Raw genomic sequence first — 15,179 nt, 5'->3', positions numbered from 1 at the left:
AATGAGAACATCTTCATGAGGAGGTGCGGCAAGGCAGCAGTCATCCTCAAGGATGGTCACCCCCTTCTCATTGCTACCATCAGCGGGGTGGTATGGGAACCTGACGGCACACGCTCAATCACTCAATGTTTTAGGAACAGCTTCTTCCCCACCCCCCCAACCACTGGATTTCTGAATTGTCCATGAACCCATAAACACTGCCTCAATGTTCCTCTGTCACACTATTTATTATTGTAACTTAAGAGTAGTTTTATTTTTGCCTCGCACTGTACTACTACCATGCAACAGTAAATATCATGACATATCACAACATATCATCATCATTATTTGCCAGTTGATGATCATGGTCTTTCCATGACCATGATTGTTCTTGGTAAATTTTTCTACAGAAGTGTTTTGCCATTGCCTTCTTCCAAGCAGTGTCTTTACAAGATGGGTGACCCCAACCATTATCAATACACTCCAGAGATTGTCTGTCTGGCGTCAGTGGTCACATAACTAGGATTTGTAATTTGCACCAGCTGCTCATATGACCGTCCACCACCTCCTCCCATGGTTTCACGTGACCCTGATCGGGGTGGGCCGAGCACCTTACACCTCCCTTGGTAGAGACGTACCTCCACCTGGCCACCCTTTCACAACCGGTCACTGATAATAAATCTGATTGTAAATGTACTTCCGCAGTGCTTTAAGGTGCCGACTGTAAGTTGTCCATGTCACTCAAATGTGGACTTGGAGACTTTGTAAATGTTGAGCGTGGGTGTGGATCAGAGCTTTTCAGTACACAGTGAGCTTGCGGCTGGGTTTGCTGGTGGTGGAGTTGGGGGAGGGGGGGGGTCTCCCTGAAGGTAGCAGTAGAACATTGGATGCCCTGGTGAACATCAGTGACTGCCTTTGCCGAGGTGGGTTCCAAGGTACAAGAATTCATTGATGGGACTTCCTGGGACTACAGATATGCAGCTGAAGTGGGACTAATGACAATCTTTGGTTTCTACACGTCCTTTTAATCCAAGGCCCAAGCTTGTGTGCAGTTCAGTAGAGATACCAAAGACGGTTGGGAGCTCAACTTCCAAGTTAGCTTTGAGGAGTAACTGGATAACTCCTGTCTCTAGAATGGAGATAATAAAATCCTTGTAATAACTTTCTCTGTGGCAGTGAACAGGGAAACTACCTGAAGTGTCATTGTTCTTGTAGTTTAATTTTCTTCGTGCTCAAGATGCATACAACGCTCTGTCAGTCAACATCTTCTGGATAGATCAAAAAAATATATATTTCAATTCTTTTATGCATTTTGCATTTGTTTTTCATCTTGAATGAGATCCTGGAGCTGCTGGAGCCTGTGATTTGCAGTTTGGAGATCGTTTGGGTGTTTCAGTGCTCTGCAGTCTCCGAGAGGGTTCCGGGAGACAGAGGCAGAGTGTGGGAACTTCATGGTGAGAAGGCTATGAGCTGACGTTCAATTCCATTTCGCTGATTAAAGCTTCCATTATTCGGCAATTAAAGTGATGAGGAAGATTGAAATGCCAACTGCCTGCTTTTATTTATATATATTATGTTTATATATATTGCTGGAGAATTGCACTGCTATGGAGAGAGGAGACTGCCTTTTTATAACAGTGAGATCGCTCTGCTACAGAGAGGGAGAAGGTCACCCAGGTGTTCTGTATTTTGGATATGGACTTTTTTCAGTGTTATGGCTTTCTTGTATTGTGTTTTTCGCCCATCCTTTCTCGTATTTTTGTGTGCGGGAGAGGCATTTGGGGGTCGATGTGCCTGTTCCGTTTTTGTTCTTTTTTTGTGTGGGGGCAGGGATTTGGGGCTTGATGGTCATGCTGCCATTCTTCGTTTCATGGCTACTTGGAGAAGAAGAATTTCAGAGTTGTATACTTTGATAATAAATGAACCTTCGAATAAGTTTGTATAATCACCTGTTCGTCTGTAAACATTTAGTAGATTTTTCAGTAACTTATAATATAGCTGGTTCGTATTTTTTTGTAGTATGCAAGCCAAATCAAAAATCGAACTATCTGGAAGGTTGTTCTTAACAATGGAATTTTCTTAATTGTCTAATATGAGCTAGTTTTAAGTGTTGATGACAAAAACTTCTTTATTTGTCCCCTTTTGTTTCTTTCTTTGGTTCATGCTTACAATAGAGCAGAGGTTCCCGATCTTTTTTGTGCCATGGACCAATACCATTAAGGGGTGAGTGGACCCCAGGTGGGGAAGCACTGCAGTAGAGGAGTTGGTTACTGTTATTCCTTTGTTCTGAACATTGAATAAAACGGCTGTAACCACAAGATTTTTGCCTCGTTCTCGACTTCTGAAGAACCTTCGGACAATATCAATTCCAGATCCAACATATCCAAAAGGGCTCAACTTCTTTCCTTAAAATTTACACATTTTCCGTGCTTTTTGGGTCTTCCAGCAAAGTCCTCACCTTCCCAAGTGAAGAAGATAAAGTTCTGAACTTACTGAGGACATCTTCAAAAGGCAATGTCTCGAGGTGGCAGCATCCACCTTTAAGGACCCTCACTACCTGGGACATGGCCTCTCCTCATTACTACCATCAGGGAGGAGGTACAGGAGTCTGAAGACACACCTCAATGTTTTATAAACATCTTCTTCCCCTCCACCATCAGATTTCAGAACCCAGAAAACTATTTTTTATCATGAATTTTAGTAATTTTTTTTACGTTTTGCACTGCACAGCCACAAAACAACAAATTTCACATACATCAGTGACAATAAACCTGGTTCCGATCAGCAGTTTCCCTGCAATGTTTTAGCACTTCCGTAAGGATCTGACCAACTCCTGGGCCCTGAATCCTGTCTAAATGAACAATCCGGTTCCTCACCAAACGCTTCTTGGATTTATATAGAGTCTTTCAGAACCCTGAGGTACCATGTGGATATTAAGGGGCTGACGACAGGCTCTGCTCACACCTGTGCAGGATGTAATCCTTAGGGGTTTGGTGTGTCAGGATGTGGTTGCAGGTCTTGGTTATGCTGCTGCATGAAACCAGGGTCAACTGAAGGGTGAAGAGCTAAGGGTGGGACCAGGTTGAATGTTGCTGGGCAACACATACAAAATGCTGGAAGAACTCAGGTCAGGCAGCACCTACGGAAATGAGTAACAGTCAATGTCCAGGCCCAAAATGTCGACTGTTTATTCATTTCCATAGGTGCCACCTGGCCTGCTGAATTCCTCCAGCATTCTGTGTGTGTTGCTTTGGATTTCCAGCATCTACAGACTTTCCTGTGTTATGAATGTTGCTGGGCCCAGGAGAGGCCAGTGGGTATTTTAGGGCCTAGAGGTTCTGGTTCAAATTAACTGGTGTGAAACTACTGGGGGTCTTGGAGCAAAGATAATTAATGCACAGGAAGGAAACCACCATTGGGCTTGGGAAAGTAATCTCACCTTCAGTAGTGTTGTGTTCGTTGGGTTTAGCCTAGAATTGCACTCGACCTAGAGCCAAAATGGACAATATTTGACAATGTTAGCAAAAAACACAGGTGTACTTCACGTATCATGAACACGCATCTCTGGACTTAATATATGCTGTCCATAGAGAAACAAGGTCACGTTACTTTTTGGTAACTTGACTACTAGCTGCTCCTGTGTCTTGTTCCCTTGTTCTTGTAGATATACAACCCAGCCAATTTAAAGTCAAATTACAAGCAATTGCATATTCAGCAAATACATTTTTTAAAAAACATTGCGCATTTAACATTTCAGTAGTATTTGGGTAATATTGTAAATATATTGTTTGAGTAAGTATTCTTGTTCTTTAAATAATTAATTACAGGTTAAATGTATAAATATGTGAATTGCAAATGTCATCATGCTACCACAAGATACATGCACGTTGTGCTTAAAGTAAACACGAAGTTAGACCCGCATTTCAGACTCCCGTGTCTACCTTTGAATTAGTTAAATGTTTTGAAGTTACAAAGCAAAACAAAATACATTTTGCATTCCAAAATTGCAAAGGCTTTTTAGCCTTCTGACCCTTTATATATTGAAAAAACACTCCACTACTTTCCCTGTCTGCCCACCTCCCTTATTAGATTCCATCTCCACCTTCCTGTCCTATCAGATTCCACCATCTGCAGCCCTTTGTTGCCCCCACCCTTCACCTCCCAGTCTCTGTCACCACATCGCCACAGATGCTGTCTCATCTGCTAAGTGCTTTTTGTGTTTTGGATTTTCAACATCAGTTTGATTCAACAGACAAAGCACGCACAAGAGAAAATCTGCAGATGCTGGAAACCCGAGCAACAGACTCAAAATGCTGGAGGAACTCAGCAGGCCAGGTAGCATCTATGGATAAGAGCAAACAGTCGACATTTCAGGCCGAAACCCTTCAGCGCGTGTATATTCTGTTCAATTCACCAGGCTCCCAAATCACGTTACGTCAAATATTGTCCAAAGACTTATTCCTCACACAAATCTCCACCTTATTCTATCCAACACCATCACTGTCTGCAACTCAATTCATTTCAAATTCAGCATTCAGCTGCCTTCCCCTTAGATTAATCCATACACTTCACAGCTCTAGTGATAAGGGATTAGTATTCCAACCTGTTACCGGTCTACAAGTTTGTCCTCAGTACTCCACGGATTTATTAGATTGGCCTTTCTTATAAATAATACCCGTACCAAGTGTTGAGGCCCTCCGTTAAGCAGCATCCTCACTGCGCTCTTTCCCAGCACGTCAGCTGCTCCATTCAGCGGAGGGCAGCCTGTATCCAGTCCATTCTGGGACTACACTTGTGAAATATTTTATGTCTATGAAACACACACACAAATACAAAAATACGAGGAGTACTCTCTTCAACCTGCCCTGTCATTTAATATGGCCATGGCTGATCTATGTCGGACTCAGCCTGTTCTCTATAACCCTCAATTCCTTAATCTTCTAAACACTTATCCATCTCTACCTTAAATACACCTAATGACCTGCGGGGCAGAGAATTCCTGAGATCCGTCACCTTCAGAAATTCCTTACACGCCTCAGTTTTGATGCAGGGTCTCACCCCGAAACCTCAACCATGCCATTTCCCCCTACAGATGCTGCCAGACCTGCAGAGATCCCCCCACTTGGTTACTGCTCCACGGTCCAGCACCGAGGTCAGGGATCCCCAACCTTCCCTATGCTATGGGTCAATACCAGTAAGCAAGGGTACCATGGGCCCCAGATCTAGAGTCGCTTGCGCCTCCTCGAAGTGACGAGTTCTTTATTTTGCAGCTAGGACTCATGGTTCATAGTGAAAACATCCCAACATCTACCCTGACAGAACCTCCTTAGCATCATTTCGATTGATTCCCATACCAACTGGTGATTGGAAATCGGGATTGGAGACTGGGGTGGAAAAATGATATCATGTTTCCCGAATTAACTTGGGACACTAGCTATGCTGAAAGTTGGCTTACCTCCACAGACACCACAAAGCTACATGCCAAACTTGAAATGCACATATTATTGAAAAGAGAGAATGAAGAAAAGTGGATTGAGAACCCCTCGGAGATAGTTCATTACGAATTCAGATCCACAGAATAAATGACAAGTAATTGAGCTGCTGAGTCACATACCACAGCCTCCACAGCAGGAGAGGTGTCACCGACAACCAGCAAGGCAGGGCACCTGAGAGAAGACAACAGGCTCAGTCTTGATCCCCAGAAAGCAAATCATTACCAAGGTGTTAAAGAAAATGTACAAGAATATAGAACATCGAAGAGTACACACAGCTCAGGCCCTTCACCACCCCCACCCCCTCACAAGCACACACACAATGTTGTGTCAACCTTTTAACCTTGTCTAAGAATGTAAGATATCGAATTAGGCCACTCAGCTCATCGATTCTGCACCACCATTCTACCATAGCTGATTTATAATCCCTCTTCCACCTTCTCCCCATAACCTTTGACAGCCTTACTAATCAAAAACCTATCAACCTCCGCTTTAGATACACCCAGTGACTTGGCCTCCACAGCCACCTGTGCCAATGATTTCCACAGATTCATCATCCTCTGGCTAAAGAAATTCTTTCTCATCTCTGTTCTAAAGGGACATCTTTGTATTCTGAGGCTTCACGTCTGGTCCTAGAAACTCCCACTATAGGAAACATCCTCTTAATGTCCACCCTTTCCACCACTGACCCCCCCACCCCAAGGTGGATTGGTGTGTGTTCTCCCAACTTCCCCTTCCCTGAAGTCCACAATCAATTCCTTGGTCTTACTGACACTGCGTGCAAGATCTTTGAGCATTTACAGCCCTGACTTCCTAACCGGAAGACCACATTCTGTGCAGATTGGTGATAACATCTCCTCCTCGCTGACAATCAACACTGGTGCACCTCAGGGGTGTGTGCTTAGCTCACTGCTCTACTCTTTCTATACCCTTGACTGTGTGCCTAGGCACAGCTCAAATACCATCTATAAATTTGCTGATGATACAACCATTGTTGGTAGAATCTCAGATGATAATGACAGGGCATACAGGAGCGAGATATGCCAACTAGTACAGTGGTGTTGCAGCAACAACCTGGCACTCAACACCAGTAAGACGAAAGAGCAGATTGTGGACTTCTGGAAGGGTAAGACTAAGGAACACATACCAATCCTCATAGAGGGATCAGAAGTGGAGAGAGTGAGCAGCTTCAAGTTCCTGGGTGACAAGATATCTGAGGATCTAACCTGGTCCCAACATATTGATGCAGTTATAAAGAAGGCAAGACAGCAGCTATACTTCATTTGGAGTTTGAAGAGATTTGGTATGGCAACAAAAACACTCAAAAACTTCTATAGATGTATTGCGGAGAGCATTCTGACAGGCTACATCACTGTCTGGTTCTGGTGCAGAAGGTTGTAAATCTATTCAGCTCCATCTTGGGTACTAGCCTACAAAGTACTCAGGACATCTTCAAGGAGCAGTGTCTCAGAAAGGCAGCATCCATTATTAATTGACCTGCAGCAGCCAGGGCATGTCCTTTTCTCACTGTTACCGTCAGGCAGGAGGTACTGAAGCCTGAAGACACACACTCAGTAATTCAAGGACAGCTTTTTCTCCACTGCCATCCGATTCCTAAATGGACATTAAACCCTTGGACATTACCTCACCTTTTAAAGATATATTATTTCTGTTTTATTGCACAATTTTTATGTATTCAATATATGTACACTACAATTGATTTACTTATTTATTATTTCTTTTCTTCTAGATTATGTATTGCATTGAACTGCTGCCACAAAGTTAACAAATTTCACGACACATGCCGGTGATAGTAAACCTGATTCTGATTTTCTGATTTTCAATCTAACCCTTCCCTCCCACATAGCCCATAGAACATAAAAAGTTACTGAAGAAACGTTGCTTCGTTAAGGTTGTCATTGGTGGGAGTGCTAATGGGGATAAGCTCCCACTACCCACTAAATGCTGACAATGGTCAAACAGCCTCTGACAACCAAGTCCAGTTCCCGGCCTTCACTTTAGTTACCAAGACCTGCAAAACGGTTTCTACTGACAGGTGGAAGGGCAAAGGCAGGTTACTGGTGCCTTAAAGCAGTCGCTTCAGGCAGATGGGGTTTGTCAGCCATGGTTGGCAGCTCATCCAGGGGAAGGAGGATTGTTGATCTCAAACCACCACTACCTTGCGGCTCTACCCACTCATGGGGAAGGCTTCGGCAGTAAGCCCCCGAGGAAAGATACGGAGCTGGAGTCCCTACGGCAGCCCTACATTGATTTCAAAGCTGACTGGCAACCCTTCTGATGCTGGCGGTGCCAAACTCTATCGGTTTCAGACATTCCTTCATGGAGAGGGGGAGCCAGCTGCACGGGCAACAGCTTGCTCTGCATGTCGTACTGCCCTGGCTCGCGTACCACGCAGACAGCTGGGACGCAATGGTCGATCCCGACCAACGGACAGCTTCAAGAAATGCAAGTGAAAGGGAAGCTTTGTGGAGGCTGGACAATCATCCCAAGACTTTGGGAAAAAATTACCGCACGATCAATCAGATGGGTAATCTGTTTCAACGTGAAAAGGTTCTGATGTTAACAGACTGTCAATAAATAAACATTAACTAAAAGCAGGTGTTAAGTGGAAGAAAATGACACAACAGCTGAAGTGCACTCTGAAATCCATTCCGTAAGCACACCTGTCTACCTGATTCAATGAAGCAGTGATTGATGGTCATCCTCCAACAATATCGACTTCAACACTGCCCAAAGGCTACTGCGTAACGTACAAACGGGGAAGTGGGTACCAAGTAGTGACGTTTGCAGGAAGAAGTGCTTGGAAACAGGTTTATCCAAAGATGGACAACAAACACAAAATGCTGGAGTAACTCAGCAGGTCAGGCAGCATCTAGGGAAATGAATGAACAGTCGATGTTTTTGGGCTGAGACTCTTCATCAGGATGTAATGTTGAGGCTTCATAAGCCATTGGTGAGGCCTCACTTGGAGGACTGTGAGCAGTTTTGGGCCCCTTATCTAAGAAAGAATGGCTGATATTGCAGAGGGTTCAAAGGAGGTCCACGAAAATGATTCTGGGGTTGAAAGGATCATCATATGAGGAGTGTTTGATGGCTTTTGGTACCATTTTTGTTCAAGGGATCTGGCCTATGATAAAAATTGGTACTGGTTTATTATTGTCACATGTACTGAGAAACAGTGAAAAACCTGTCTTGCATTATATTCATACAGATCAAATCATTACACGGTACATTGAGGTAGAACAAGGTAAAACGATAACAATGCAGAATAAAGTGTAACAGCAGCAGAGAAAGTGCAGCACAGGTAAACGAAAAGGTGTGAGATCACAGCAGGGTAGATTCTGAGGTCAAGAGCCCATCTTATCACCACCAGGAATCACTTACAACAGTGGGATAGAATCTGTCCAACTACTGGTGGTACATGTTTTTTAGCTTTTGTATCTCTGTGACTCCCCGCCCCACCCCACCACCCTGCTCCGACAGAAGGGAAAATGAGAGAATGTCTATTCTTCTGTACATCAGCTTACTGCAATTTAATTTAATTGCAGAGCAGACGCGATGGGCCAAATGGCCTAATTCTGCTCCTATATCTTATGGTCTTAATTATGGATTCAAAGTGAAATCCCGGAATAACATCAGTGTTTCTTAGAAATTCCCACCTATCGCTTGAAACGTAGGTCAATGTCGCAACAGCATGGCTGGCAGCTTCTTTTCTATGAATCAGGTAATTGTAGGTTCAAGTCCCACTCCGGGGACTCAAGTACAAAGACCCAGGGGGATGTAGCGTGAGTGCATGGTCCAGATTTCAGTCCTTAGGATTCAGATGTTGATCTGAGCCCACCTGCATTACTGGAGGGTCACAAATACAAGTTATAAATTTCCACACAGTGTCCTAACCGTACTTATCCCTCGACAAATGCCACTAAATACATGCTTGGTCATTTTCACATTGCAGGTGTTAGGACAATTACTGTGCATGAACTGGTTCCAACAGAGAGTGCACTTCAAGAATACGCCATTGGCACCGAAGTGGTTTAGAATGCCTAGTAAGGGGATTGGGTGGCAGGCTGGAGATATGTTTCCACCAAAGGACTCCTCCCCTCCACCAGCCTGCAGGTCACCCTTGGTCAAGGTGTAGCACCTGCTTAGCCCACCCCCACCAATCAGGGTCTCGTGAAGCCGTGGGGGCAGGTGGTGGATGGTCGTATGAGCAGCTGGTGCAGATCACAAGTCCTGGTTATGTGACCACTGACACCAAGCAGGCAATCTCTGAAGAGTATTGATAATGACTGGGGTCATCCATCCTGTAAAGAGACTGCCCAGAGGAAGGCAATGGCAAACCACTTCTACAGAAAAAATTGTCAAGATCTGTCATGGTCAAGGATAGAGACAGATGGAAGACCATGATCTACCACGTCATACAAGGCAGATAATGACGATGATGAGCAAAAGAATGTAAAATGGTGTTACACAGAATAAAGGAGAAGTTAACCAGGATTGATCAGTTGTACAGAGTTATTGACCATTCCCATTTGGGATAGGGTCAGGAATATGGTGGTATGCCACAAAGACCATCCAATCAAATCAGCATCCAATCTGTGTGATTTTCAGCTGGGATGTTAACAAAATAAACGTCATGCCTGGGCAATGAAGAGTCAGCAAAGGTGTCTTCTCCAAGATCCTGTTCGCCACCTGACAGTAGACCACGGTAAAGTGGTGAATTATCATTCAGGTAAGAGTTATCAGTGTAGGATGCTAGCCAAGCTGAGGAAGTGTGAAACCTGCTCAAACCGACAGTATTAATATTCTGTTTTAACATTAATTATCTACCCCCTCCCCCCCACGAGTTGTTGACTTCTGAAATGCATTGCCAGAGGGGTTGGCTGAATCAGTTACAGTGACTAAGATTTAAGAGGAATTTCGATAGGCAAGACAGAGAAGGATATTGTGCTAATGTAGTCAAATGAAATTTGTGTAGCTGTGCAAAAAAGGTCAGCATGGGAAAGCTGGGCCGAAGGGCCTTACCTCTGTACTGCAAGACTGTGACTCAATCAGGTCAGCAGGGCACAATACAAGAGAAAACAAATTCAATGTGATTGCAGAATAATCCCATTACAGGTGCCTCTTAAATGAATGGCCAGGATTTGGTGAATGCGTTTAAGGGCAAATAAGTAGGCATATGCTCTGCCCTTCGCCAAACTCAGTCTGAGGCTGTGGGCCTACTCCGGGCTTCGTGCCTGTGAGCTCCGTGATGTTTTACTCCAATGTGTGATGAATTAATGCTGAGGTTGTGGGCCTGCTTCAGGCTTCACGTCTATGGACTCACTTTTGTTCTGAATGCTGTTGTTTTCATTTATTGTTTGCATGATTTGTGTTTTTTTTCCTCTGCACATTGGGTATTTGTTTTCTTTTTAATGGGGCCCTATTGGGTTTCTTGTTTTGTGACTGTCTGTAAGGAGACAAATCAAGGTTATATAATTTATACATACTTTGAACTTTCTTGACAATTTAAAGTTACTCACTGCAGAGTTTTAACTGTTGCTTCTTTCACGCCAACAACTGGTCGCTCAATCTCCAGGTCTCTACGACTGTAAAAAGAGATAAAAGATGCAGATAAAGTGATTGTAAATACAGTTTGTACAAGACATGCCTTTACTGTTTGCAATCTACTACCTCCTGCCATTAGAACAATTGAGTAAACACTCTAGCAACAGAAATTATTAAATCAACAGTTCTCTATCAGGTCATGTCACATTTTAGTTTGGCTGGGATTACAACTACAGGTCATGGGTTAAGGGTGAAAGGTGAGAAGCTTAAGGGGGAACATGAAGGAAAACTTCTTCATTCAGGGTGGTGAGAGTGTGGAATGTGCTGCCAATGCAACTGGCGCGTACAAGCTCAATTTCAGTGTTTCAGAGAACTTTGGATAGGTACATGGACGTATGGGGTATGGAGGGCTATGGTCCTGGTGCAGGTCAATGGAGTAGGCAGCTTAAATGGTTCGGCATAGGCAAGCTGTGCTGTACTTTTCTATAACTATGACTAGCTGTTGGCTCTTGCTACCAGGTGAGCACATGGATCAAGTTTGAAAAGTCTCTTTCCCAATTTCGTCACACATCCACCAAAGAAACAAAAAACTCTGCAAAGCCACAGACGAAGGGGAAGTCCGGACAAAGGTCAAGAGTGTGAACTCTCAGAATTCAGTGTAAACTTCAGATCACTTGGATAGTCATCTTTATAATCGTTATCTCCCTAGTTTGCAGATCTTGCAAACAAGAGCACCCCAAAGTAAATTCTTCCCGAGTACACAATTAACCCAAAATGCAGTCAAAATCCCGATGATTCCACATCCCCGTTGTTTGAAAACCCCTGTGGGTGGGAGGGAGGAACAAGGCTTGCTTTATTGTTGCTGCTTTGTTGCTTGCTGTGTCGTTCCGCTGAGCATTGTGGGTACACTACGTTGGCGCCGCAATGTGTGTCTGGGCTGCCCCCAGCGCATCCTCACGTTGCTTGTCAATACAAACAGCGCCCTTCACTGTACGTTTCAATGTACATGTGATAAGTAAATGAATCTGAATGTGGAGCCGACTGGAGAGCAATTCCGAGGTGGTGACATCCTCACACGTATGCTAGCCTTTTCCTCCTAATTGATAGAGGTCGTGGTTTTGGAAAGTGCTGTCTAAGGAGAATCAGTAATTCAGAAAAGCACTGATATACAAAGCAACAGACACAAAATGCTGGAGGAGCTCAGCAGCTCAGGCAGCGTCTATGGAGAGAACTAAACAGTCAACGTTTCAGGCTGAGACCCTTCATCAGGACTGGAAAGGAAGGGAGAAGACACTAGAATAAAAAAAAGTGGGGGGGAGCAAGAATGAGGAGAGCTAAAAGGTGATAGGTGCGCCAAGTGGGTGGGAAATGTAAAGGGATGGAGAGGAAGGAATCTGATAAGAGAGGAGAGTGGATCAGAGAGAAAGGGAAAGAGGAGGGGACTCGGGGGGGAGGTGATTGGCAGGTGAGAAGAGGCAAAAGGTCCAAATGGGGAATAGAGGAGGACGGGGGAATTTGTTTACAAGGAAAAGAAATAGATATTCATGTCATCAGGTTGAAGGGTACCTAGACGGTATACAAGGTGTTGCTCTCCACCCTGGGGCTCATCGTGGAACAAGAGGAGGCCATGGACTGACATGTCAGAAAGGAAATGAGAATCTGAATTAAAATTTTTGGCCACCGGAAAATCCCACTTTTGGCAGATGAAGTGGAGGTGCTCGACAAAACAGCCCTCCAACTTACAACGGGTTTCACCGATACAGTAGAGGCCGCACCGGGAGCTTCGGACACAACAGACAATCCAGCAGATTCGCAGGTGAAGTGTTGCCTCAACTGGAAGGACTGTTTGGGGCCCTAAATGGAGGCGAGGGAGGAGGTGAATGGGCAGGCTTAGCACTTTGGCTGCTTGCAGGGACAAGTGCCAGGAGGGAGATTAGTAGGGAGGGACGAGTGGACAAGCGACTCATGGAGGGAGCAATCCCTGCAGGAAGCAGAGGGAGTGAGGAGGTAAAGATACGCTTGGCGGTCAGATGCCTTTGGAGATGGCGGAAGTTGCAGAAGGTGGTGTGTTGGATGCAGAAGCTCATGGAGTGGTAGGTAAGGACAAGAGGAACTCTATCACTGTTATGGCGATGAGAGACTGGGGTGAGTGCAAGTGTTCAGGATATGGGGAAAGGTGAGGATGAGGACAGCATCAATGGTGGAGGAAGGGAAACATCATTCACTGAAGAAGGGGGACATTTCTGATATCCCGGAACAGAAAGCCATGTCCGGGGAACAGATGTGGCAGAGGTGAAGAAACCAAGAAAAGGGAAAATCATTTTTACAGGAGACAAGGTTGGAAGAAGCATAATCAAGATAACCATGGGAATAGGGAGATTTATAAAAAATGCTGGTTGACGCTTGGTCTCCATAGATAAAAGCAGATCGAGGAAGGGGAGAGAGGTGTCAGAAATGGACCAAGCGGATTTACGGGCAGTGTGTAAGTTGGAGGCAAAGCTGATGAAATTGATGAGCTCAGCATGGGTGCATGATGCAGCACCAAATCAGTCGTCAATGTACTGGAGGAAGAGTTGGGGAGCACTACCAGGGAAAGCTTGGAACATGAACTATTCTACATAGCCAGTGAAAAGGCAGACATAGCTGGGGCCCACGCTCTCAAGCCTGTAGAAAGTGGAAGAAGCCAAAGGAAAAGTCATTGAGAGCTAGGACCAGTTCTGCCAGACACAGGAGGGTAGTGTTGGAGGGGAACTGGTTAGTTCCTCTATTGAGAAAGAAGTGGAGGCCTTTTGATGGGTTGATACCGCCATGTTTTATCCTAATGTCCATTATCCCAGGTTTACATGGATACCAGATGCAATTGTCTCTATAAATCTATCCATACCTGTTATATGAGTTGACAAAAAGATACATATTTTCCTGGTTAATATCCTGCGATATGTGGAGTCGATAGGTCTGGATCAGTTCTAAATTGTTCTCCAGCTCATCCTGTATTGGGCAGTGGTTTAGGAAAGAAAATAGATAAAGGCAACCATTAAAATAGATCTAAAGCTTTACTCTCTTCACAGTACTTCAATCAATGGCAACAACAGTAGGCCACATGCCTGCAGAAATTATTTGTCGTCAATTGACTTTTCTTTAAATAGGGTCTTACTACGCATAGATAGACACTGTAGATTGTTGCAAAATAAGAAACAGCAGCCAAGGACTACATTCAAAGATTCAAAGTATATTTATTATCATAGTATGTATACAGAATACAGTGCTGAAATTTGTCGTCCCACAGGCAGCTATGAAACAAAGAAACACCATGGAACCCATTCAAGAAAAGATCCAACTCCCAACATGTGAAAAAAGAACAAATTGCACAAATGGAAGAAAAGTGAGCAAACAATGTAGAATATAAAACACCAAACCAGGAGAGCAGTGGAAGTTTAGTTCAGTGCCGCGCCGCCAGCGCCCAGCAGGCCACAGAGCTATTCTTCGCCGAAGCACCCTGGTCCACAGCGATGGCCCAAACAAACCGCTCAAAAACAGCAAAAGAGTAACCAGAATCTTGGAGTGCGTGTAATATGAACCTCAAAGTCCCTCAAAACAAGTCAACAGCCTTGCCAATCAATCCTTGCAACAGGAATCCCAACACTCCTGCATTTTCTTCCAACAGCAGCTAGTGAAAGGGAGAGGAAGAGCAGACAAGTGCAGGCAGACAGCACCGAAAAACTACCCATCCTCTGCTCTCGTCCCGTCAACTTCAACACTGCCCATCCTCTGCTCTCGTCTCGTCAACTTCAACCTTGCCTGATGCCTCAAACGGAGCAAAGCAATAGAATCGATCATGGGCTCGCTCCCTCGATGCCTCAATCAGAGAGAAGCAAAGGAGTTGACTATGGGCTCTCTCCCTCGGTGACTCAATCAGAGAGAAGCAATGGAGTTGGTCAGGAGCTCGTGCCTCGTCTCCAGACTTCCAGGCCACACACTCTCCTCCCAACCTCATCAAACTCCCTCAGAGTCAGGAAAGTGCCAGGTTGCTCAATCAGCCCAAAAACACACCATCAAATTGGAAATCACAGGTTCCAATTGCACGCAGCTTAGTAGCAGAATCATATTTGAAAGAAGTAGTTTCATGAACTGTTTGCAGGA

At 44.6% G+C, this 15,179-nt stretch overlaps 1 protein-coding gene across 3 annotated transcripts in view; it reads right to left on the bottom strand.

Annotated features, from left to right (window-relative positions):
• Positions 1 to 15,179, bottom strand: part of LOC140187751 (protein NDRG3-like) — a 144,981-nt gene that overhangs the window by 29,870 nt on the left and 99,932 nt on the right. For all 3 annotated transcript variants that reach the window (XM_072243421.1, XM_072243440.1, XM_072243430.1), the window contains exons 10-13: positions 13,924 to 14,027; positions 11,015 to 11,080; positions 5,594 to 5,645; positions 3,419 to 3,466 (exon numbers count right to left, since the gene is read on the bottom strand). In XM_072243421.1, the coding sequence (XP_072099522.1) occupies positions 3,419 to 3,466; positions 5,594 to 5,645; positions 11,015 to 11,080; positions 13,924 to 14,027 (270 nt within the window). The remainder of the gene's footprint in view (positions 1 to 3,418; positions 3,467 to 5,593; positions 5,646 to 11,014; positions 11,081 to 13,923; positions 14,028 to 15,179) is intronic.

The sequence above is a fragment of the Mobula birostris genome, chromosome 2, assembly GCF_030028105.1.
Source record: "Mobula birostris isolate sMobBir1 chromosome 2, sMobBir1.hap1, whole genome shotgun sequence".
In the NCBI taxonomy this organism is placed as follows: Eukaryota; Metazoa; Chordata; class Chondrichthyes; order Myliobatiformes; family Myliobatidae; genus Mobula; species Mobula birostris.
The sequence above is the reverse complement of the archived record's forward strand: the minus strand, read 5'-3'. Positions and strand labels throughout refer to the sequence as shown.